The 26,212-nt window shown below is 37.6% G+C and overlaps 1 protein-coding gene across 2 annotated transcripts in view; it reads left to right on the top strand.

Moving 5' to 3' along the window:
- Wdr36 (WD repeat domain 36) overlaps positions 1–10,524 on the top strand; it is a 38,145-nt gene extending 27,621 nt beyond the window's left edge. For both annotated transcript variants that reach the window (XM_013020450.1, XM_013020451.1), the window contains exons 16-23: positions 413–492; positions 2,067–2,174; positions 3,168–3,265; positions 4,106–4,248; positions 5,512–5,631; positions 5,777–5,858; positions 7,455–7,642; positions 8,935–10,524. In XM_013020450.1, the coding sequence (XP_012875904.1) occupies positions 413–492; positions 2,067–2,174; positions 3,168–3,265; positions 4,106–4,248; positions 5,512–5,631; positions 5,777–5,858; positions 7,455–7,642; positions 8,935–9,084 (969 nt within the window). In that variant the 3' untranslated portion in view covers positions 9,085–10,524. The remainder of the gene's footprint in view (positions 1–412; positions 493–2,066; positions 2,175–3,167; positions 3,266–4,105; positions 4,249–5,511; positions 5,632–5,776; positions 5,859–7,454; positions 7,643–8,934) is intronic.
- The last annotated feature ends 15,688 nt before the right edge of the window (positions 10,525–26,212 follow it).

The raw sequence follows: 26,212 nt of genomic DNA, 5'->3' as shown, positions 1-26,212 counted from the left end.
AGAGTGCCAAAATCGAGTGCAGTGACAACAGGGGATACACCATAAGGGAAAAAACACAAAAGAAAAAAGAAATCGCTTAGTCCATTGAGAACAACAACAAGAGGAAAACCTCTTGTGTCCATGTCTTGGAGTTCATTTCGCTTAGCTTCATCTTATATGGTCATATGTACCTAACTATTAAGCTGTTCGGCTCATCTGCTAATTATCCTAGATGAATACTAATTACTACAAATAAGGTAGTCCATGGACCTATGTTTCTTTGGGTCTGGCTTAAGGGAGTTTAAGTATTAATTTTTTATGAAGCCTTAATAATTTTATCTTATATTCTTAAATGTGTTTGTATATACCCATAAATATATACCAGTATGTCTGAATTTATATGGCTTTTTGTTGTTGCGTTACTTTGTTTTAGACATTCAGTCCTGATGGTCGTTGGTTAATAAGTGCTGCAATGGATTGCACTATTAGGACTTGGGACCTTCCATCTGGGTGGTGAGTTTAAGTCCCTCAGGCCATTTTATAGTCATTGCCATAATGTGTGGTATACCATGGTTAATGGGTTGAGTAGGTTTTTAATATGAATGTATTGGGGGATTTTCCTAATATGACACTATACTGGCAATATTTTGGCCCTGTAAACAGTAGAGCCTAACTAATTCTTAAAACATTTCTGTACAGGGGCTGGGAAGGTGGCGCAGTGGTAGAGTGCTTGCCTTGCATGCATGAGACCCTGGGTTCGATTCCTCAGCACCACAGAAGCAGAAAAGGCCGGAAGTGGTGCTGTAGCTCAAATGGTAGAGCACTAGCCTTCACCTGAAGAGCTGAGGGACAGCACCCAAGCCCAGAGTTCAGGCCCCATGACCTACAAAAAAAATTCTGTACAATAGAGACCAGGATTGAGTAAATCTTTAAATGGAAAGCTTGTTTCTCCTTCCTGCTAGTCAAAGAGAGAATACAGACAGACTTCATTTTGAGGGTTTTTTGAAGTTATTCTTGAACTTAAAGGGCCCAAACTCCTAGTTTTTCCTTTATATTTTCATATCTTCTCTATCATAACTTGGCAGTGTCAGAAATTGGCTTAATGGAGTGAAACTTGCTACTAATCCAACACTTTCTCAGGAATTAGATAACTTCATGTGGAAATAGTCTGACATTTAGAAAGGAAAAACCCTGATGTTCTCATTTCCCTGCAGCATGAGGTACTCATAGCCCACATGTATCCCTGGTTTACAATAAGCACAGATGAGAGTGCTATTAGTGGGTCCAACTCTGATAACTGCTGCCGTGCCTCTCTTTCCTGTTCCATACACTAAAACAAAAGTGAGTCAGTTAGCTTCAGAAAGTTCACCTAAAATTGCTATTTCCTAAATTTAAAAAACTTGCTTTTGAGACACTATTTAGAAGTATTGTTAGTTGCTTGTTGGCCTTTTTGCTGTTTTCTAAAAATGAACATCATGTAATTTTAACCAAAGTAAAAAAATTGTGGAAGGTAATATAGTTGGTGTATGTGCTTTTTCTTCTTAATAAGGTAGAAGAAATAGGCTAATGTCCAAAAATATTAAATTGGCAAGACATTTTGTTTCTTTTGCCTTTTTTGAGATAGCAGTCATGGAACTCAAGATCCTCCTTCCTCAGTGTCAAGGCCTCATCACCACATATAGCTCCCTCTCTCCCCCCACCCTGAAAAGAATTTTTTTTGGGGGGTGGGGGGTCCGGTCGTGGGGCCTGAACTCTGGGCCTGGGTGCTGTCCCTCAGCTCTTCAGCTCAAGGCTAGCGCTCTTCCACTTGAGCCAGAGCGCCACTTCCGGCTTTTTTATTTTTGCTTATGTGGTGCTGAGGAATCGAACCCAGGGCTTCATGCATGCAAGTCAAGTGTTCTACCACTGAGCCACCTTCCCAGCCCCCGAAAAGAATTTTTTTTAACTATTAAGTAATCCTTGGAATAGAAGAACTTACATCTGAAAGTAGCATAAAAGCCAAAAAGCTTTGATTCAACATTAACTTTTGTGAATTGTATCATTTTTAGTAGAGCTTAAGTACTTTAATGTTTTAATTATTTTTGTAGCCTTATAGACTGCTTTTTGTTGGACTCAGCTCCTCTCAATGTAACTATGTCCCCTACTGGAGACTTTCTGGCAACTTCCCATGTGGACCACCTTGGAATTTATCTTTGGTGAGTTCTTTCATATGCTTCTCTTATTTGGGTCAGAGGATGAAATCATAGTTCCTACAGTAACTGTTAGTTTTTCGGTTTATATACTAGAATTGTCCCTGGTTAACATAGATAGCTAAATCATAATAAGTTAGTCTTTGGCTCATTTAGCATCTGCTTGATAATTTAGATAGCTTTGTTCAAGTGTGTCTTCTAAAGTACATGATATTTATGTTGTCCTGTTTGGCTTTTGTTTTCAGGAAGGGTAAATTAAAATTTGCTTTTTTTAAATATAGCATGGATGGGAGCAAAATGCTAAAGTTAATTCTAGTTGCTTGATTTTTCATAACAAACATTATAAGATATTTATTGTGATACTCAAATCTATGTTGAAATATAAGGCTGGAAATAAATGATAATAACCTGGGCCTAGAAAGGTTTTATTTCCTGAGTTTATATGTTTAATTTGTTGAATTGTACTTACCAGCGAGGAGAATAAAATTTTTTTCTATTTCTTTTTTTTGTTTCATTTTTCTAGTTCTTTTTTTTTATTTGAAAATGCTAAACGCAGAGGGGTTGAAATTACCTAAGTGTCGGGCGAATAGTATATTTCCTTTGGACAATGTCACTCCTTCCCTTGTCCTCTCCCAGTTTTCCCCTCCCATCCTACCCACAAGTGGTATAATTCATTTTCAACATAGTGTCCCATGATTACCTTTGCTATATTTGTTTACCCTTTATCCCTTCATTTCTGTACCTCCCCTTATACTCCCAGAGACAGAGGCAAACAAAAAGAAAAGAAAAAAAAGAAAAAAGAAAAATGCTCTTTTAAAGAACAAATCCTTTTCTATTTATTAATTTTTTTAAATAACTTTCTTGTGATAACATCTATGGCATAAATAAAGGAATTTAAATTAATATAGTCTGTCCCAAATTTAAGACTGTAAAGATTATTAGATATTGAGGTTTTTCTGAAGAAACCTTTTAAAATCTGACTTTGTTTTGATTTTGCAGGTCTAATATTTCCCTATATTCAGTTGTTTCACTGCGACCACTTCCTACAGATTATGTTCCTTCAGCAGTGATGCTTCCTGGTACTTGTCAAACTCAAGGTAATCACTGAATACTAAAGTAATTCTTGAGACATAATATAAATTACTTTAAAGGACTATTACTATATAAGACAATGTAGCCAAAGTATTTTTAACAGGTATGAAGTATTTGAGTAACTACAGTTTATAGAAAAACATAATTGAAGTGATACCATAATAGCTTATGCTACTGGGATAGCCATTTGAAGCCAATCTAGACAAAAATTTAGGAGACTCCATCTTAACAGCTTTGCATGGGATTCCATACTTTTTCCTAGCTATGGTGGGAAGCAGAAGCAGAAAGATTCCATCCAACCCAGGCAAAACGTAAGATCCCATGTCAAAAATAACCAATGGCGAGCCAGGCGCTGGTGGCTCACGCCTGTAATCCTAGCTACTCAGGAGGCTGAGATCTGAGGATCGTGGTTCAAAGCCAGCCCGGGCAGGAGAGACCGTGAGACTCCTATCTCCAATAAACCACCAGAAAACCGGAAGTGGCACTGTAGCTCAAGTAGTAGAGCGCTCGCCTTGAGCTGAAGAGCTAAGGTACAGCGCCCAGGCCCAGAGTTCAAGCCCCACAACCGACAAAAAAAAAAATAACCAATGGCTCTAAACCCATTACTGCCAAAAAAAAAAAAACCCCAGGCATCAAGTAACATATTAGGGTAAAAGCATTTTGATTGTGATAATGAAAAATGCATTTAATATTCCAAAATCAAGAAAAGGGGGATAAACAAAGGAAATATATGCAAAGATTAGATAGGCTATATTGAGTAAACTTGTTACAAAATAATAATGGATTTGGAATGAATTAATATAAATATTATTTTTCATTTGTCCTACTTGAATATATATTTTAAGACATAGAAGTCGAAGAAGAAGTAGAACCAAGTGATGAAATGATAGAATATGACTCACCAGAGCAGTTAAATGAGAAGTTGGTGACCCTATCCCTTCTCCCTGAATCGAGGTGGAAAAACCTGCTTAATCTCGATGTTATTAAGGTAATGAAGTACACTTGATACCACACAGTACATACACTTTGCTGTTGGTGTTGGTTTTTAAGCAGAGTGATAGCTGCCTTTGTTTTGAGGGCATTGAGTCGAACCCTTGTTAGACAATGTTATTTGGTTGAATGTTAATTCATCTAATGTGATTATCACAAAGATATCCTCCAGTGTCAACTCTGAAAGCATGTTGCAGATGTTTCAATGTACAAGAACTACATTCCACAACTGTAGAGCTACTAGAGGTAGTATATTTTAAATCCAATCTAATTACTTTTTTAGAACAAGAGGGGAAAAATTGCTACAATAATGTGTGTGTCTTACTGCTAGGTATTTGATGGCTAATTAAGTGTCACTGATTTTTTAGTTTATTTAGGTGTAGGTAATTTATTAACCTACAGTCTGCTCTGTCAAATACAAAGACTTAGACCTTTCTGTGTCGGGATTAGGCGCAAAACTAATATGAGATACATACTTTGATAGCGAAAGCAAAGTGAGACCTTTTGTCTTTGAGAAATTCCTTAAGCTTTCACATGAAAAATTTTTCTACCATGGTGTATATTAGTGGAATATATTTCATGACTCATTTGTGAGTTGCTGAAGCAATTGAAACGATGATAGTGGAAACTGAAATTGGACATCAGTATAAATGTGTGCTGAATGGAAGCATAGTCGTGATCTCTCCATCATATTGTCCAGTCTGTCAATCTGGGGTGGAGCGGGGGAATGAGGACTTTAGGATATGGCTTTAAAAGCAGAAGAGTACAAAACATAAGAACTCATGATATATACCACAAAATTTAAGAAAAAAGGGAGGGGTGGGTCAGAGGGGGGTAAAAATGGCAAAGGAGGCGCCACTTATCAAGATACAGTATATTCATAAACTGCTTTAAATGGCACCTCCTTTGTACAACTACCTAAAGATAATAAATATTTAAGAAAAGTTTAGAAGTATAATAAAATACAAGTAGTGATTATGAAAGAAGTGATCAGAAGAATATTCAACTAGTAGAGCAAAGATTCAGATTACTCTGCTTCTTAACTAAGATACAACACTGCACTAACATACAGAAAATATAAGAGTTTGGAGGTCTGTGTGGAAAACTTGGCTTAAGATTAGCTTGGTATTGGTCAAATAGATTGAAGTTTTCAGCAATCTAATCTGAAAGGGTTTTGTTCTGTTTTGTTTTTCAGTATCTGTTTCAAAATTGATTTAGAAACCTGATAAATAATTATTTACTGTATTTTTCTTTTCATCAGAAAAAAAATAAACCAAAAGAGCCACCCAAAGTACCCAAATCAGCACCATTTTTTATTCCAACTGTTCCTGGACTTGTACCCAGATTTGCTGTACCTGAACAAAGCAGCGATCCCCAGCAGGTAAAATTCCATTTGGGATAGTCTGTAGTTTATGTTTGTATGTATTTCTCTGCCAAGACTGAGTTTTACAAATACAGGTAAATTGATGATGGCTTTTTGGTGACACTGTTGTTCTTTGACTAATATATATTTGTTTTCATTTAAGTCTAGAGTAGTAAATCTTGGGGTTTTGGCTCAAAAATCAGATTTCTGCCTGAAACTTGAAGAAGGACTATTGAATAATAAATGTAAGTTAACTGTAGAATATATTAGCAAATATTTTTTGTTTGTTTTATTTTAGGAAAAATGGAAGGAAACACTAGATTTCTTAGTAGTTAAAAGAAAACAGTAAAACTTAAAAATGAATGAAATTTTGGTTCTAATCTGTATTAATTTTAGCTTTTTAATTGCAATAAAATCAGATGATGCAGATGAAAATCTTTATTGAAAACCTTTCATACATTCTGTAGGGCAGAGCATCTGCCTGGCAAACATAATAGCCTTAGGTACTTGAAGTGCCTAGGTACCACCAAAAAAAATTTTTTTATAATCAATTTGCAATCTTTTCTTTTTATACATTTGTAGAGCTATTAGTTACATTTGTAGAGCCATTTTCAATAAAACAAAATGTTACCTTGGATAAATTTATATATTCCCAAACTATCCTATGGAAGAGCAATTTTGGCTGGTCATGATATAAGCCTCTAATCTTACCTACTTGAGAGGTAGAGAAAGAAGGATCCCAGTCTGAGGCTGCCCTGGGATATAAGTTTGAGACCCTATCCGAAAAATAAAATAGTAAAGCAGAAAGGGCTGGGAGCATGGTTTAAACAATAGACTGCTTGCCTAGCAAGCTTGAATTTGAGCTCAAACCTACCACCAAAAATTTGTGAATGTATTAATATATTTAAGATGCAGATTATAGCTACAGCTAATAGTAATGAGTAATTAGAATTACAAGTAATTTTACACAGTCACTTTAACAAGAAATTTGAATCAACTCTTGTGATACATATTCTTTTGTTTTTATACCAACATCACTGTAGTACATTGGACAAATTCAAAGAATGGTACTGATGAGTACTTGTTTTGTGTATTGGGAGGGGAAAAACACTTCAAAGTGAAAACATGCTGGAGGACAGAAAGTGAAATTGATGAGAATTTTTCTTGGTGGTATACTGCTCAGACAACAATATTGCTATTGTGATAGCAAATAAATCATTATTAAACAGTTGCGTGTTGAGTATATATTCGTAGAATTCAAGGGAAGTAATAGTGTGTATCTACAGAGAAAACATAGATTTGGGGTAGTTAAGAATAAGGGCTGTGCCTGGAGCCTTTCCCTTTTTTGTATACTTCTGGGATAGCATTTCTAAATGATCTTGTGATACTATTATAATAATACTGAAAAAAAATCCCTACCTCAGCTTATTCCCAGTGTTAATCACTTAATAGTGTGTAATGGACCTCTTGGTCTCCAACTTACATTAAGGGTTTTTTCTGATTGATGAGTATCATGAAGTGTGAAGCATTAGATTTTCTTTAACAGCAGGAAAAACCTTTAAGTCACTGACCATGTAAAAGCTTTAGTGCTTTTAATACTGTTTATTGTACTAGTCTTGTGCTTTTTGCTAATTTACATTTATTGTAATGTTTGTTCAACTTTTTGACTGGAAATAAATTAATGCACAAAAAGAATTCCTTGTCCCATTTGAATATATCTTATTGAGGCATGAAAGGAAAACCACTTTTTCTATGTGTGTGATACTTGGGTTTGATAGAGTACTTGAAAGTAAAGTTTCTTAAAGTACTAGTAAGTATTTTCTTTTTAAAATGTTATGTAGATGAAGCTGCTCTGAACCTTCTGAAAGAGTTAGGCCCCTCGGGAATTGAAACAGAGCTGCGGAATTTGTCTCCGGATGGTGGTGGATCTATAGAAGTTATGCAAAGTTTTCTGAGAATGATTGGAATGATGTTGGACAGAAAGCGGGATTTTGAGTTAGCCCAGGCTTACCTTGCATTATTTCTGAAGGTAAGGTAATGTGAGCTAATGGTTTACTTTTCCTTCCTCAATAGCAACATTATATACTAGAACTTTCTGCCAAGGTGGATATGGCCTGTATCCACCGTCTCCAGTACAACAGTACTTGTTATACGTTGTAGAATGCTCAAAATATAAGTGGTAGAGCTGAGAGGCTTAAGTTTTAATGTTATGGAATTGTAATAAAGTTTGAATAACTGCATGTGGTTTATAACTACACATTTGCAGTACTGGCCCAAACAGTTTTGTAGTCTTTTGTAGCACCTTTTAACTGTATCGTGATTTTTTTTGTCATTTTTTTTCCCATTTATTGAGCCTTTTAATGTTTTCCTAAGTAGTCATTTTGTAAGTTTTTCTGTGATTGTGAAGAGAAAGTTTTGTCTCACTGAAATCAATGCATTCAACTCTCACAGTTAAAGGAGTTTCACATGATTTGGCATAACTTGCTCTTTTGAATAATATAGTAGAAGTATGTTTTGAAGGTCTGTTTTAGTGGTATAATGTAGTAAAGGAGATAGATAACGCCGATGTAAAGTAACATATACTTCATTTGGCCTGTTAGTAATCTAAAATGAGTTCTCACTTCATTTAATTACTTTAAAAGTATTTGAATGCTAGATATTTAGATAATAGTAAATGATTAAAAATACAAGTGCCATATAAGTTATCTCATGTATTTTCCCATATACAAGTTTTATTCCTCCAAAACAAATTTACTTATGTATTTAGAAAATAAAGCAAAAAAAAGTCTTTTGTTTGTTGCCAATGGATTATACTGAAAGGAGAGACCTGTGGAAGCACAGAATTAGTGATAAAACTTGGATCTGGTTACAAGACTTTTGTTTGGCTGAAGAGTGAGGAGTATTTCTTTTTCTACAGGAGTGACAAAACATGATTAAAAACTAAAAGAGTTGGAGGTAGGAAGTCAGAATCAATAATAAATTATTATTTAAGAAAAAACAACTAGGGCTGGGAAGGTGGCTCAGTGGTAGAGCGCTTGCCTTGCATGCATGAGACCCTGGGTTCGATTCCTCAGCACCACATAAACAGAAAAGCCGGCAGTGGTGCTGTGGCTCAAGTGGTAGAGCGCTGGCCTTTAGCTGAATTGCTGAGACACAGTGCCCAGGCCGAGAGGTCAAGTCCCACGAACGGCAAAAAAAAAAAAAAAAAAAAAAACTAGGTACTATTTTCATAGATTCCTCAGTAGGAAAAAAATCCAAACTGGAATATTTAAGTGTTTTTTTTGTTTATTTGTTTAATAAAGTAGCTATCTTACTTTTCAGTTGCACCTCAAAATGGTTCCTTCAGAGCCAGTACTCCTAGAAGAAATGACAAAATTGTTATCACAAGTGGAAGAAAACTGGATTCATTTACAGTCACTCTTCAATCAAAGCATGTGTGTTTTAAACTATATCAAAAGTGCCTTGCTATAAGTAAGCTTAAGAGTTTGAAATAAAGTTATACATTAAATGGGTTCAACTCAGAGTTGTGCTGAATTAAATGGAAGATATCAGATAAAATGGATCATAATATAGTTATAAAAAAAAAGGTTTCCCTCTGGGAAACCTTTCATGAAAACATGAGTTGTTGACTCTTGGAGCTACCAGACATAGCTGACATTTTCAGCTACAGCCCTTGTGTTCAGGCGATTGGAAATAAAGTCAGCTGGGATCTCAGTGGATTCAACTTCCTAACACAGGACTAGTGCTTCCCTCATTATCATGTTCCTGAAGAAAGTTGTTCTTGAATCAGAAATGTGAATGTTACTTGCCCAATTAAAATCATTATAGGAAGAGTCTGAACATACACCAAGAGAGGAAAGTAAAATTCCAAATTCTATCAAAGGTTGTCCTCAGAGGCTTTTCTTTCTGAATTCATGATTTGTCATTCCTGAAATGCAGCTGACTAGGTTTGAACACAAGTGACACTCCCATTCAGCATTAGGATGACAGAACTTTAAAGAATGATCTCTTGATAAAAAGTCTTGAAAGTAGTTAACTAATAGGATTTCTATCTAATGGAATATGATAGAATTACTAAATTACCATGGAAGTAATGCAGTGTGACTTTGTACTCATACTTGTTTGTATTTTTTAAATGTGTATCCATTTATTAAAGCCAGTGCCTGGAATATCAGCAGTAATGTGTTGACTTTGGAACCTGTATTTCCCTCTGTCCAAAATGGAATATTATGAAGATAAAGTGCTAATAAATGGTTAAGTACTTTGTAAAGATTGTAAATAATACAAAATAATAAGAGCTATAAACTGAAATCATACTCCTTTTACAAATGATGAACTGAGTTTTCTACTCTTTCAAATGAGTCCAGAGGTAAGTATGTTGTTTTTATTGGAGATCTTTATTTTTTCAGGTAATCTTCAGAGCTTTCCCTGTACATTTGCTAACAATGAAGGGAGGAGAATGAAATATGAACTACAGTATTGTGCATAGTATTTTTCTTAAAAGATCAGTATGTACATAGTTTTTATGCATGTATAACACAATAAGTTTTACTATAAAAAGTCAGTCTTTTTATAGTAGTACGTAGCCACGGGAAATAAAATGTACAGTCTTGGCTTTTACATTGAATGTCACTTCAGACTTCCTTTTCTACTTGCTCTTATTGTACTTCACTCAACTAATCTTTATGTTTTTGGAATCTGACCCACTGTATTTTTCTTAAAATGGAAAATTCAGTATTTTCTTTATCCCCTAATTATAAATAGTGCTGAAGTGAACATTATGTTTTTTTGAGTCTTTATTTGCAAATAAGAATTTCTCTCTAAATGTGCTTAGAATTTGAAGTGCCAGTCCAGTTTGGGGGCTTGAACTCAGGTTGTTGGCACTCTCTTAGCTTTTTCACTCAAGGCTGATGCTCTACCACTTGAGCTACAGTTTTACTTCCAGCTTATTTGCGGGGTTGGGAGGGGGCTGGTTACTTGGAGATAGAATTTCCTGCCTGAGCTTGCTTTGAACTGCAGTCCTCAGATCTCAGCCTACTGAGTTGCTAGGATTACAGGCATGAGTCACTGTCACTGAGATACTTCCAATTGGCTTTCAAAATGGATCTATCAGATTATAGTTCCCCTCAACAAAGAATGAGAGCCTGCTTCCTTCTATCATGACAGGTTTACAATTTTTATTCAAGTGAGTAAAAATACTTTCAGAAATTTTTCATACTGTAAGGTTGCATATATCTTAATGTATTTCAGGCTGTGTACATTTTCTGATTCTTTTTTATCATTTTAAATATCAGGTTTGTGTTTTTGTATTTAGGTATCTTTTTTGTCTGTTATCAATGTTTCCTCTTAGTTAACTGCTTTTACATAGCTTTCATGGTGATTTTAAATAGATTTTATATATAAATTGATAATTTTTCATGCCTTCTAAATTATAAAAGCAAATCATCTGTTCTCTTAAGACATCATGTTCGGGGGGAAGGGGGAATGGGGAGGTTTGGGGGGGCAGGGGGAAGATGGGAAGGGATGGGAAGGGGAAACAAAGGAGGAGGCTACAATGCTTGATAAGAAATGTACTCATTATCTTGCCCATGTGATTGTAACCCCTCTGTACAGTATTTTCACAATAAAAAAATTAATTAAAAAAGACATGTTCATTTTAACATAAGTCATTCTTTTAAATAGTGCATCTATGTAAGTGGCTAATGACTACACTGTTATCTGCAATTGGTTTGTATAAACAAGATACCTGCTTTTATTCTAATGTCTGCAAATACAATTTTTTAAAAGTTAGTTTCTTGTCTTTGATTTGAAATGTTGGTTCATTATGTGCTTAATACTTTATTGAGCAAGCTTATACATATAGTGTATTGCATTGATTGTAGTTTTGTGTTTTCTGTCTTTAATTTGTATATACACTGTGTGTGTGTGCGTGCACGCATGTGTGTGCATGTGTGTGTGCGTATGTGTGTGTGTGTGTGTGTTGGGAGTAGGCAACACAAGTTTGAACTTGGCTAGCCCATCTTCTCACAGGTTGTTTGGAGGTGAAGTTCCTTAAGGACTTTTCTGCCTGAGGTTCATGGAATTAAAACAGTCCTCCAGATTAGAGCCTCCTAGTAGGTACAAGTAAAAAAGATGTGCAGGGACTAGGATACACACTTTTGTATGATAAGTAGCATTGTAATCCAAGCATACAGGGCAAACCAAAGCAGGACACAAGGTTTTAATGTGACTCCCTAGCCCACATTATTATATTTCCTCATATATTGTTTAAGAATCTCACAAATTACTCAATGTTTAAGCAGAAAGATTAAGAATGTAAGGGGTGGACTGGAAGGTGGCTCAGTGGTAGAGTGCTTGCCTCACATGCCTGAGGCCCTGGATTTGATTCCTCAGTACCACATAAGCAGAAAAAAGCTGAAGTGGCGCTGTGGCTCAAGTGGTAGAATGCTCTCCTTGAGCAGATGAGCTCAGCCCTCACCCAGGCCCAGAGTTCAGACCCCAGGACCTTAAGTGTCAGATCAGTCTTTGGTAAGTATGGGCTAATGGGAAATTAAATACTCAATTCCATTAAAAAAAAAAAAAACGAGTTGCCATTCAGCAAAGTAGTAAATGAATACAATGAGTATTGATTAATGTCACCTCTTTCATCATCCTCCCTATTCCTCCCAACCCACCTCTTCTGCTCTTTTGTTTTGGCCTTGCTAAGGACTGAACCCAGAGTCACTAAACTGCATTCTTTACTAAGCTTCATTCCATCAACTTCAAGAATCAATAATCCATTCCTCCTAGAGTCTGTGCAGGGGAGCAAAATCCTTCTCAGGTCCTCAATTTTCTCATATCCCTCTCTCTAGCACAGAGAAGAGGAATCTACTGAGATGTCCTTTCCACTGTCCCCTTAGACTTTTCCCTTTCCATCTGGTAACTTATATTGAAGAAAAGTTATAAATACAACAACAACAAACTGAAAAATCCTATTTTTAAATATATATATATATATATATATATATGTTGACTGGCATAGTATTTGATAAAAGGGGATGGTCATAGAAAGGAAAAAGGGAAGAAAGTATCTTTTTAAGGTGTGGCCAAATGCAAGCTCATTGGTGTACAGGGGTGGGTGGTCCATGAGCTGGGGACAAAGCAAACTTGAATGTTACCTGCATTATTTCATGTGTTCTTTAAGTATAGTCGTACAAATTCATGTATTGTTGTTTTCACCAAAATGGGGCAAAATGTTAATGACTATTGTTTCTAGGTGTTGAGGGCAGAGATTTTATTATGCTTTGTGTTTTCTCCATTCTTCTCCAGGAAGATAGCCCTGGAACCTACAAATGTGTTTACTGCCTGAGTCACTGGGGCTTCCCCCAAACTCCAGACTACCACTTGGGCTGAGCACATATTCACTCTTTGTGAGTGACTGATATTGCTTCTTTGGGAGGCATGCATGGTTTCCAGGTGAGCTCTGAGTCCCATTTCCTATCTGCTTCCATGGACATGAGCAAGTGAGGAAACCAAAAAATGGCCATGAGTCACCAGGCACACCTCCAAGAAGTGGTGGGAAGTATAGCTCTTGGCAGAAGAGATCCTCACCTAAGCGGTGCAGTACATGCCTGAGATTCCCCAGAAAGCATGAAAAATATTGGGTGGAGAGTTTCACTCTCCTTCAGCAATAAACAGAAATAATCCTCTTAATTAAGGGTGAACTAATGAAGAGGCACAGTGTCACACTAGCTTATCTCTTTTCCCTTACCAAACCAAAACAGAAAGAAAATTACCACCCTCCTCCCTGCTGGCACTTTGCAAATATGCCATACTTTATGTCATTTGAAACAATTTTATCTTTAATAATGTACTGGGGGCATAGCACAATGGTAGAATGCTATTGTAGCATATGTGGCTCTGGAATCTATCTCCAAGTGTGTCTCTGTTTCTGTCCCTGAATCTCTCTCTCTCTCTCTCTCTCTCTCTCTCTCTCTCTCTCTCTCTGTCTGTCTCTCTCTCTCTCTTGTCCCTGTCTGTCTCTTTCTCTCACACACACATGCACACATGGGCACAAAAAATATCAAATACTGGTCTTTATTTTTTTCTTAGAGTATTTTATGGAGTAAAAGTTTTGAACAGCAGCCAGCCAGCATTCAGGAGGCTGCGACAAAAGGATTATGAGCTTGAGGCCAGCCTAGTCTACAGAGTAAGACCCTAGCTCAAAAGGAAGAAAGGAAAGGAGGAGGAGGAGAGAGAGAGAGAAGAAAACAAACTTCTGAACCAATAGCACTGACCAGAGGCACTGAAGGTAAGTTTAGATGATAGGAAACGGTATATCCCTCATTGCATTGATGTATTCATGTGCCCCTGGTCTGATTAGAATACCTTTACTTAGAAGTCTACTTTCTATGCTCTGCCTCTGCTTTGTGCTAGCACCCTCAGCTTTATTTCCAAGCTTTCAATGTTGAACATGCAATAAGTGTTTAGCAAAGAACTAACTTAGTAGTTTTCAAAGAGTAGCCCAATATGCTAGCTAATTTTTATTGTCAACTTGACTGGATCAAGAGGCCAGGTGTGTTGTCTCATGCCTCTAACCCCAGCTACTCAGGAAGCTGAAATCAGGAGGGTTGCAGTTCAAGATCAGAAAGACAAAAAAAAAAAAAAAAAAGGAAGTTACTGAGCCAACAAGCTGGGCACCTATAATCCCAACTATTAGAATTACACAAATAAGTAGGTAAGAGGATCTCAATCTGAGACCAAAATAGGAGATCCTAACCCCTAAAAATTACTATAGCAAAAGAAAAGCTGGAGGTATTTCTCACATGGTAGAGCACCTGTCTAGCAAGTGCAAGGTTCCAAGTTCAAATCATGGTACTTCAGGAGATAAATAAACACCTAGATGGAGTCTAGTTGGAAAAAGTCAATGGGGCATGTCCTTAAGGGCCGTATCTTCCCTGTCCTCCTCCTGTATTTGCCTCTTCTTCCTGTACTCACATAATGCAGAGCCTCCTCCCCTATATGATGTCACCACTGTCATGTTCTACTCAAATGCATGGGGCCAACCAACCATGGTCTGAGTCCTCAGAGGCCAGGAGACAAAATAAATCCTTCCTCCATTAAGTTATTTCTGCCAAGTATTTTATCACAGCAACAAGAAAGCAAGCTAAGTAATAGTAAAATCTTACTCTCTATAGTGTAAGTTTTTTTTTAAAGAAAAAGACAAGTATATACATCCAACATTCCTGGGTGTTGGGAAACGTTCAGAGGCTCAGCAAAACATGATGAGAAATATAAGACAAAACTTACCTTTTACTCCCAGTATTTCAAGTATGGGAAATACCAGTAGATAGATATAATCCGTATGACAGGAGATAGGGGAACATTTGTTCTACCAAGAGCCATTTGGATATTTATAACATTATCTAAGGGTCTAGATTTATTGAATTGTACTTTGAACAAATCCTAGGAACCATTGACTTTTCAGTCCACCTGTGGTTGCCTTGACAAAGTCAGACCAACTGATTTCACTGGCCTTGTACAGACTGCTTCGAACATTTCCCACTCCTTATTGCAAGCCTGGACTTGGTGGGTCTTTAAATCTGAAAACTGTGAGGGGGTCCCAAGACTAAAAAAATGGGGATTGTTACTGGCCATTTGATTGGGCAAAGAAACATGGCCTTATTTGGAGACGCTAGCATGTGCTATGCAATACCCAATGCTCATCTTTGAAGATACTGCCCCGTGGATGTGCCAAGTGTCATTTGGAGTATAAATCAGTACTATGCTTCCATCTCTGTGCCTGAGGGTAAAGCCGAGGATGCAGCTAACACGTGAGGGTTTGGCTTCTGTGGGGAGAATGCAATGATTAAGTGAGAGTTCCTCCAAGCACAGAAAGGGTGCTCAGGCAGTATTGAGGCTCAAAAGTCAGACAGTCCTTTCAGCTGCCCAACACCCATCCTCCTTTCATACTTTAACAGCCTAGAAACAGTAACCGTGGTTTCAATGATTAAATACTCTCTTGCCTACAAATGAAAACACACATTCACCCTTCCCATAAAGGAGAGACCATTTTGTATGTGTTAAGAGTGTACTCCAAGCCTGAGGACCAACTAACCTTGATTTTCACAAGTAGGAATTTTTCTTATCCAGTCAGTTGTTAACCATTGGCTCAGTGATTCAGTAAAACTGCAAAAGATGTAGGCTTTTCCTGTACTTCCTCTGGTTCATTTTTATGGTGAGGCCTTCCATTTCTCACGCCCGACATTTTATGGTCTTAGGCTGGCTACAAGAGCTCCAGACACCAAATCTAACAAGGTCTTTCCAAGCAAGAAGCCTACAGGATGGGAGAAGAAAGCTCTAGTCCACTAGAAATAAAGAAACAGCAAAGCTCATTGTCTTTTGGTTCATAATACTCCCAAGGAAAGAAAACACACTTTCCAGGGATAACTAATACTGTGCTTTAAACACATTCTGAAGAAAAGGAATGCAGATTACAGATAGTAGCTATTCCACATGTTTCTTATTATATGTGCTAGCAATGTAAAATTATACCTGTTCTTTCTTTTCCTTCCTCAATCCAATAACTAAGCTACTGTAAATTCTGCCCTGAGCCATACAGGCCCTAGCCTCCCCATCTCTTGATTAAGTCTCTGTCCAGTACCTATGCGACCTAGGTAACTGGCAAACCTGGAGGCAGTCACCCCCTCCTCCAAGGCCACATCCTGGGCTGCCCTGTCACACACCTTCCATGGACAGAGGGAGGTCTCAGACCTTAAGGTCACATCCTCACATCCACATCCTGTGTAGCCACACCTTCCCTCACCTGGCTGCCTCTTCTTCTAGCTCCTTCCTTCCTTAAACCCAGGTGGCACATTGGCCTGCCTCTTCAGCCGTGGGCTTCTCCACCGTGCACAGCTGGGCAGCAGTTCGATAATACAATAAACTTCTCTTCCTGCTTAAATACTGGGTGGTACTCTCTTCATCGGCTGCCTAACTAAACCTACCTATTAAATTACCTCACAGTTACCTCTGAAATCCTGTATCTTCTGGTACCTTTTTAGTGACTGGAAGCTTCTTGGCTTTGGAAAATTGAATTACTAAATTATAGTTAGCATCCCATTAAAATTAGATTCTGTTTAATGATTTTACCAAATGTAAGGCTTTGTTTCTGTTCCCACGTCAGACTTGGAACTATACAATGTGTCCCCTATAAGCTGTGTCTACAGTGGTCAGGTTAAGATTTACCAGGGAATCTGGGGGAGATGGAAACAGCATTCAGAGAGAGTCCTTCTCCTGGAGGTATACCCCTGGGCCAGTGGTGTATCTGTAACTACTTACCTCCATCCCAACCTTATCTTAGGCACTGCATTGTTAATGGAACGAGTTCAAACTCCTCATTGTACCATCCATCCCTCCACAACACAACTGCACTCAGCCTACTGCCACATTCTGAGCTTCTAGTACTTAGGTCGATGCCAGGAAATATGACCAGTGTGTCCACTGCTTTACTTCTTCCTTGCTTTTCGTATGCACTTTGTTCTACTTAGCACACTCTCTGCATGTATAAAAACTGGGCTCATCAGAGCTCAGGTAAGGTATCATAGCTATGGCAAAGACTTCTCTCACCCACTGTGGGTATTCAACACACCTTTCCTGCTTTGGATTCATGGACTTTCAGTCTTACGTGGTACCCTGTACCTACACAGTGCAGAAGAATAAAGCCACATCCTAGAGAGTGGTAGGGGATAGTCTGGAATCATATGTGCCATATCTTGGAAACTGACTTTTTAAAACTATTTTGCTCTGCTTTTTTCATGCAAACTAATGTAAAGGTTTTCAATCATTGTGTACTAAGGCTTAATAGTGATTGTGAAGGTAGCTAGGAGAAAAAGCAGAACAGTGTACAGTTACAATATCATATCATTAAAAACCATTGCAAGCCTTTGTTTTTAATAGATAGAAAGTTAATTTTCCCTTTTGCTCAAATTCAGGCTTCTTTAATAAATTTTATTATCCTTATACAAAAGCAAAGATTTTGTGTTGCTCTTTATAATTCTGATATAGGGAAGAAGGGATTTGTGTTTGTGTGTGTGTGTGTGTGAGAGAGAGAGAGAGAGAAAGTGAGAGATGAGAGAGATTATCTAGACCCCTGGATATAGAAGAAATGAAAAGAGAACATATTTTAATTTCATAATCTGTCCAACTCCAGTGATTTTCTTCTCCACTTTCCCCTAGGTCTTAGATTATCTCTTAGACTTCCTTCTCAAATTTTGAATTCCCATACTCTAATTTGACTCCTAAACATTTTCAGTTTCTGCTATTTGCACACCTTCATTCCCATCACATATGTTCTTGAATTTCACAGCCATTTCCAGTTTCATTGTCCCTCCATTTTCATCTTGTCTGTCATTTCTCTTTGTTTTCTGCTGGCCCAACCTCAAGGCTGATCACTGAGCTTCTCTAAGCACAATCCGCAGCTCACACATATCTACTAGCTAGCTAGGTAGCTAGCTATCTTTCACACATCTTCTCATATATTTTAATCATCTTTAGTTACATATACCTAATGAGTTGTAAATTCAGTGTAAATAGTTGCTATGCTGCATTTGTAAAAGGACAAAAGTATCTATGCATATTCAGTACAAACAATTTTTCTTCAACCATTTTTAAGCTGCAGTTGGTTGAATCCATAGATGTGAAAATCATGGGTAAAAAGAGCTGACATGAACATATATTTGTTTATATGTGTGTATGTGATATGCATATAGACTTTACTTTTACAGTCCTTTTAGGTTTACATCCAGGAAGTTATTGAGATTTTCATATGCCTCCTGTCTTCAAATATACACAACTGGTGATCAATATCCCCTCCTTTGGGTAGTACATTTGTTCCAACTGATGAATTTGTCCATCTATTGCTCCAAATCTCACATTAAAGATTCTGATTGTTATCCTTCCAGTGAGGAGGAGCACTGAGATTTGAGGGGAAGCGCTGTCTTCTTCCTGCTTTTGAGAGTTCGATGACTCTGAATGGACGGCTAATTAGCAGGTAGCAGTGAGACTGAAAGCAGGCAACTGAGGAAGAGTGGAGATGACATGAGGTTGGTCTGGACCAGGTAGCAGAAAGTTTATGAGGAAACCTGAATACATTACAGAGACAGACTTAGGGATTAGACAATAGATTTAAAGATGATACAACAGACTCCTGGTATAATAAGAATGGTACCATTATAATGCCTTGCAGTTTTAATTGAACAACTAAAAACAAAGAGAGATGAACTATCATATCACTCATCCTTTATAAGCCATTAAAATGTGGATAGGAAGTAAAGGAATTCTAATCCAGAGGAGCACAGGTGCCGCTTAAGTGAGTGAAGATCAAAGGTGATTACCTTCCCCAGGGCAGCTGCTGAGTTATGTGTGGGCAGGTGAGAACTGGCTGTGACTCAGACTGGAAGACTCTTCGGATGAAATCAGTGGAGCTTCCCACACCCGTGTTCAGGCTGTGACACCAATTAGGATCTGGAGGAGGTTTACAGCAAAGCTCCTTCTCTCTGCCCACTGATTCTCCCTCAGGAGGTGTGTGCTGAGCACATCATGCAGTAGCCCAAAAGTGGAGGCCACGAGGCAAATCAGAGCAGGGGCACCTGGTGTGCTGATTCCCAGGTCCTGTGAGAAGGAGAGAGGCCTTCAGGGTACATGGCACTGGGATTAGCTAGGAGATGTCCAATGCCAGGAAGAAACTGCAACTCTTAGGAAAATACTAATGAAAATGCAGACAAAATAAGTGGGGGACAAAAACCAGAATACTTACAGAAAAAAACAGAAATAACGAAAATTAACCAAAATTATACCTTAGAATGGAAAAATAAGATATCTGTAGTTATAAATTCATTGGATAAGTTTTAAATGAGACAAAACATACAACCAGAAAGTATTTTTCAACTAAACAGTAATGAAAATATGGCTCATCAAATATCTGGGGTTTGCATAAGAAGATATTTAGTGGGTAGAAACTCCAGGTTTGGTAATGTTTGAGAAGTTAGCAAAGTTAGCTCCTGTGGTCTGTGTAGTCCTGAATGGATGACTGTGTCATCCACCCTAATAAGGAATTCAGAGTCAAAGAGGAAGGGCCATGAAGAAGGTGATAAGGTAGGGAAGATTGAAGTGCCTTTGAGGTACCCAGACAGATAGTCTCATTCCTCAGATTACAATTTTCTTATCTTTGCACCAAACTGAAACCTACTCGTCTAGTCTTTTATTTTCTCATCAGCAGCATTTCCAGATGGCTACTCTTACCTTAGGCTGGTGAAATATTCCTATACTGTGCCCAGGAGAATTCTTATCTGGACTTAAATACAATAGCTCCTGAGAATTATTTTAGCTATTTAATTCATTCAGGCAGGATAACACAGGTATGATGCTCCTGGGTATTATTGATCGATAGCCAGGAGAAGAGAGCTAGAATAATCAGCTCTCATCTGTATAAAAGTCCCAACAGGAGCTAAAAGATAATGGGAATCTATGATTGTAAAGATATCTCCATGGGTGGGTGGATAAAGATGGAATATATACACAATGGAATTTTTCTCGTTCATGAGAAAGATCGAAATTGTACCATTAAAATGGAAAGATCTGGAAAAAAATTATATTAAATGGAATAAGTCAGGCCCAGAGAAATAAAGGATACATGTTTTCCTTTATATGAAGAAGGTAGATTTAGTGTATAAACTTTTAAGTAAATATGTTGAGTGGTATGTAAGCATATACAAATGTATTCATTAAAATACAGAAGATTCAGGGGAGAATTCAAAATAGGGTAATTCCTTAGAGTTACACCAAAGTTTACAATTAAAGTTTACAATTAAAGTTTACAATTAAAGTTTAACAACAACAAAACACCAGGAAGCTGGTATTTGAAAGGGGTGTGGTGAGTCAAGAGAAAAAGGGTAGAGGAATGAAGAGGAGAAGAAGGGGAGAATGCCTGCCCCAGTCTGTTTCCTGACGATTGCCAGTAGCATTTTTGAGAAACTACAGCTATATTGCAGTCGATCTGAACAATGGTTTCTAGTTTAGCATGCACCTGTTCTTCCTTCCTTGTTGCTACTCAAGACATGCTTCTGACTATAAGCTCCTCTTTACTTGTTTACCACTTTATTCCATCTCTTGGCACCTTCTGCTTTGGACCCCTGCTCTTAAACACCAGATTGTCCCAAAATATATCACACTTCTAAAGGACTGTGTCTCAACACCACCATTCATTCAAGATCACAAACATGTAAAGAAGAGAAAGTAGCTATGGATCATGCAAGTGACCAACTTTCTTATTCTTCCCTAATGATTACAAAGATTTAGGTATTTTCTGCAACAATGATGCTGCAGAACAAGTAGCCTTACAGATGGCACATGACTCACCAAAGACTTAGGTATGTTTCTGAGGAGTGTTTTCCTCGAAAGAAAATCTAAGTTGTCTTTCCACATTTATATTGGATGCACAGATCTCTTAGAAGAATTTTATGAAAAATATCAACTCAGGATTTATATTTATTCACCTCACTTAGTAAGTTTAAATAAATTAGCTCATTTAATAGTAGTTAGAGTAGTAAAGTCTTTCTCTGTCAAAGCACATTCCTTTCAGAAAACTCATAACAAGCCAGAGCATCTTTGAACATCCTATAAATGCTGGGTACTAGCATTTATAATGAGTACCAGCAAGCTCCTCTTCTTCACCCTGGGGACAGGTCTATCTTTGTGTAGATAAACACTATCCTCTATCAATTTGTTCATTAACTAAAGAGCCCTTTCTCTAATTGGCTGCACTGAAGGGAATGTCTGTGAATAATTCAGGTCCAGTTGCCCTCCAGCCCTGTTTGTTTGGGAATTGCATCAGAGAACCAACTTGGCCAAGGGAGGGCAAGACTCATAAATTACTGCCTTTCAACCCCTTCACTGCCCCTACACACTATTAAAGAATTATTTGGAAAATATTTGTGTCCTGATGCATTCTTCTGGTAAGCCTATTTCTGGAGAAGAAAAACAGATCTGCGATGGCTGATTGCTTGGCTCTATCTAGTCTTTTCCATTTCAAAGAGGCCATGGAGAGCAGGTATTATGGAACATTCTAACAAGGTTATAAAAAATGTCTGTGACCATTCTGTATTTTTCTAAATGTTCTCCTTAGGTTTAATTTACATACACAAACACTCAGATGTTAAATTTTCAGGTCAACAATGTTGACAACTCTATGCAGTTACAAAACTATTCCACAAAATATAGAACCTTCCCATCAGCAAAGAATATCCACTCGTCCATTGCAGGTAATTTCCGAATCTTGCACTTATCCTAGAGAAACAACTGCTGCTTGCTTTCTGTGTCCATAAATTAACGTTCTTTAGTTTCTTTTCTTGTTCTTTGGCTTACATGGAACTATATAATGTGAAGGGTTTTTTTCCAATAGCTTCTTTCATTCAACATAAAACTTTGAAATATATCCATGTTTGTTGCAAACAATAATAGTTTGTCTCCCATTTATTATTAAGTTGTATATTTTGTGTAAGTCTCCTATAATTGATACAGTTGCTTTTCCACTTACAGATTCGTTTTTTGCTTGCTTCTAGTTTAGGGTTAAATTTCAACTTTAAAAGAAGATTTAGACTATTTAATGGAAAGGACTTCATGTGAACTTTTGGAAGCAGCAAGAAGTTTTGTCAATATTGGGGTTGGGACAAATGGATTTAGCTCTAACCTTTTGAGCTATAACCCCAACACTTTTGTCTTAATTAATTTTTTCTATTTAATGAGGTTATGCACTATGTGGCACTTGTCTGTGTAGGTATTCACCTCAACTGTTATTTATTGCCCATTAGAATACTAAGGAATATTTGAACTAAGCAGTGATTATACTGGGAAGCATTTGAAATTTGACTCAGCAACAGTTGGTCACCACAGTTTCTATTGCTTCTGAAACCACACTTGGACTGTGAATAGTAATCCAATGTTCAACACCGGAAGCTTGGTCTTGTACATTTTATAGAATAGTCAGTTGAAACATTCTAAGGGTAGCTTATTGAGTTGTATATCAGTAGAGATATATAAATAAATGGTAGAAGAAAAATCAATATTACTCTTTTGGAAATAAGAGCATGATTCTAAAATACCCAATGTTCTAAGATTCTAAGATACCCAATTAGATAGATCATAGAAAACAAATAGGTTTATATACTTAGTGGAATGAAATAAGCTACATTCAAAGCTCAACATTGTCTCTTTTTATGGAAAATGGAGACAGGAAGTGAAAGGTGATAGGAGATGGCATAGAGACTTAGGCATGGAAAAACTTACCCTTGTTAAGCAGAATTAAGTAAGCTGGCATGTCATTTTGTACTATTTCAACAGAACCCTACAGGCTGAACAACTTCTAATGAACAGAAATTGATTGGTGCATGGCTCTGAAGGCCAGGGAAGCCCCACATCAAAGAGCTGCATCTGGGAAGGAACTTGGCCTTCTTAATGCCTCGTCCTGTCATTTAAGGGCACAGAGAGGGCAGAAGAGAGACAAAGGAGGCAAAACTCATTTTTTTAAATTTTATTTTATTGTAAAGATGCTGTACAGAGGGGTTACAGATACATGAGTAAGGTCATGAGTACATTTCTTGTTTGTTTCTGTCCTACTATCCCTTCCTACCCCTACCTCCCCCACTCCTTCCCCCCGGCCCATCCCTGAAGCTGTAAAGTTCATTTCCAACATAGTGTTTTGTGTGTATCATTGTAAAACTCATTTTTAAATGGAACACACATTAGGGAAAGTAAACTCACTCTTGTAATAACGGCATTAATCTATTCATAAGTGCTGGAGCTCCATGAGATTTCTACCTTTCCAAGTTCCTACCTCTTAATACAGTTGCAATGATAATTAAGGTTTAACATTAGTTTGGAAGGAAACAAATATTCAAATCATAATAGCTGGTAATCTAGACAACTGATGTAGAGGATATGAATGTGAACACCAAATGTCGACTAAAGGTCTAAGTAGACACTAAATGTTTATAATATACAAGTGAAACTCAATATTTTTAATGAGGTTTTCAGTTGGACACTCATTTTAATACCCATTCTTGTCCCACTCATTTTCTGTCATATTAAAAGTCATAGCTGTTAATTAAGCTAATTGGAGAGCTACACCGTGGCCAGGGGGCTTGCCAGAAGATTGAGCAGATAGCAAGCTTCTCAGACACCACACATTGGGTATTTCCTATATGACACCAGTCATTCTTAAAGCACGTCTCAGGAATTCATTTCATCTGTGTATTCCTTGGTAGTATCTTCATTCTTTCAACAGTCTTTCACTCCTAATTGAATTGCTTAATTTTTTTTTACAGTGAATCATCAGTGTGATATTTGCCTTCCTTTCATAGGTTTGGACCTTGAAGGTTCTTCAGTACCCAACTGTAGGCTGCTTGTACTTTTCCTCCATCCTTCCTCCCTCCCTTTCTCCCTTTTCCTTCTTCATGGTTCTTTTTTATTATCTGTTTTTAAAATTATCTTTAAGAAGTTGTATGAAGGAACTGCCATTTAACAAAATGGTTTTCTGTTCTCTTACCTTCTTTCTTTGCTCTCTCTCTCTCTCTCACTCTCTCTCTTTCTCTTCTTTATCCTGACCATTCTAACTGTTCCTTCTACATGGCTTATTTTTTTAAAAAATTGTTTCAAAGTGATTTTATGGGGTAAGGACAGAAAAATAGGATTTATAAAAATAAATTTTAAAAAATCAACATTTTAGATGGAAAGGTTCAGAGAAAAAAGAACAAGGCTGTTACAATAACCATAAAGTCCTTGTTAAAGATGAATCAAAGCACCAGACCTAGTAGTTCATGTAAAATAGGAGACCTGCTAACTTCTATCCCTGGGATATTGTGGGACGTTTGATGAAACCTCACAAGTACAGCACCCTCTCACAAGCAGTAGACTTGAATAATATCAAGCCAATTTCACACATGTACTTTGCCATGACAGCCAAAGGTCTTACAAAATCTTGGAAATACAAAATCTGAGAAATACAGGTTCTAGTCACACCTCTTTGTTTTCCACACACCTTCCCGCCTTTCAGCTTAGTTGTCCTGGGCAGTATGGAATCATGAAGTTCGAGGAGGAAAAACAGCCTGTGCATGCTCCTTTGTCTAACAGAGAACCCAAAGACAGAACCATTAGCTCACACCAGCCCCTGAATGCTGCTGGATTTTCAAAGACTTCGGTTTGGGGTGGGAAAAAAATATACAGGTTTCCTTCTCAAAGCTGAAAGACTCCATTCCATAGGTGTCTCAGACAACTTGAATTGTTAAAATGATCTCTCTAGTATGAGTCCATCCCTCTCAGGGAGGACTCAGCAAAACTCAGCAGTAAATAATCTACACGTTTTGAATTTTCCCGTCACTTTCCCTAATATTACAGCTTCAATAAGCATAACCTGGACATGAAATCAAATGGACCAAACTGCCCTTTCTCACCATTCTTTCCTGTAAATTCATATCTTGGTCTCCAATTGGGTAGCATCTCATTTTTAGATAGTGCAGCATTTATCTGTGAATATGCATGATTGAGTAGCATAAAACCCTGCTTACTCACTTACCCAAAGGAGATGTGCATTACTCTACTCAGGCTGCTGTAATTAAATAGTACATACTGGGACAGTTAAAAAAAACAAACAAATTTGTCGGGAACTGGTGGTTCATGCCTGTAATCCTAGCTATTCAGGAGGCTGAGATGTGAGGATTACAGTTCAAAGCCCCCCTGGGCAGGAAAGGCCATGAGACAGACTCTTAACTCCAATAAAGGAGTTAAGAAAAGACCAAAAGTGGTACCATGGCTCAAGTGGTACGGTGGTAGCCTTGAGCAAAAAAAGAAACTCCAGGACATCGCCCAGGCCCTGAATTCAAGCCCCAGGACCAGAACAAAAATAAATAAACAGAAAGAAAAAAAGGAAGGAAGAAAGGAAAGAAGAAAGAAAGGAAGGAAGGAAGGAAGGAAGGAAGGAAGGAAGGAAGGAGGGAAGGAAGGAAAGGAGGGAAGGAAGGAAAGGAGGGAGGGAGGAAGGAAAAATAAATTTACTGCTCATGGTTCTCAAGGTTGTGAAGTTCAAGAGCAAGGTGAGAGCTAGTTTGGTTTCTGAGCTCTTGTTGATGTCTTAGTAAGGCCACTGATCTACCAGATTGAGGCCTCATCCTTATGATCTCATATTAATGTAAATGATTTCCTAAGGCCTTGTCTTCATACACCATCATGTAGGAGTTAATGCTCCACTTTATGAATTTAGGAGAGATAAAATCCAGTTGTTGGAAGAATTCTTTTTTTTCTATTTGTGTATCATATAAAAATCTCAAAGGAGAGCATCTGGAGCTGGTACTGCTTTTCCAGGATCTACCTGCCAACTTTCCCTGCTGCCTTTAGCATGTGATTTCTTTTTTTTTTTAATTTTATTTTATTTGTGAACATGCTATACAGAGGAATTACAATTACATGGGCAGGATAATGCATACACTTCTTACCAAGCATTGCAGCCTCCTCCTTTGTTTACCCTTCACATCCCTTCCCAGCCTCCCCCCTCCCCCCAATCCCAATCCTT

Source organism: Dipodomys ordii, unplaced genomic scaffold (genome assembly GCF_000151885.1).
Source record: "Dipodomys ordii isolate 6190 unplaced genomic scaffold, Dord_2.0 Scaffold50, whole genome shotgun sequence".
Classification (NCBI taxonomy): domain Eukaryota; kingdom Metazoa; phylum Chordata; class Mammalia; order Rodentia; family Heteromyidae; genus Dipodomys; species Dipodomys ordii.
Note: the sequence above shows the minus strand (reverse complement) of the source record. Positions and strands in the feature narration are given on the sequence as shown.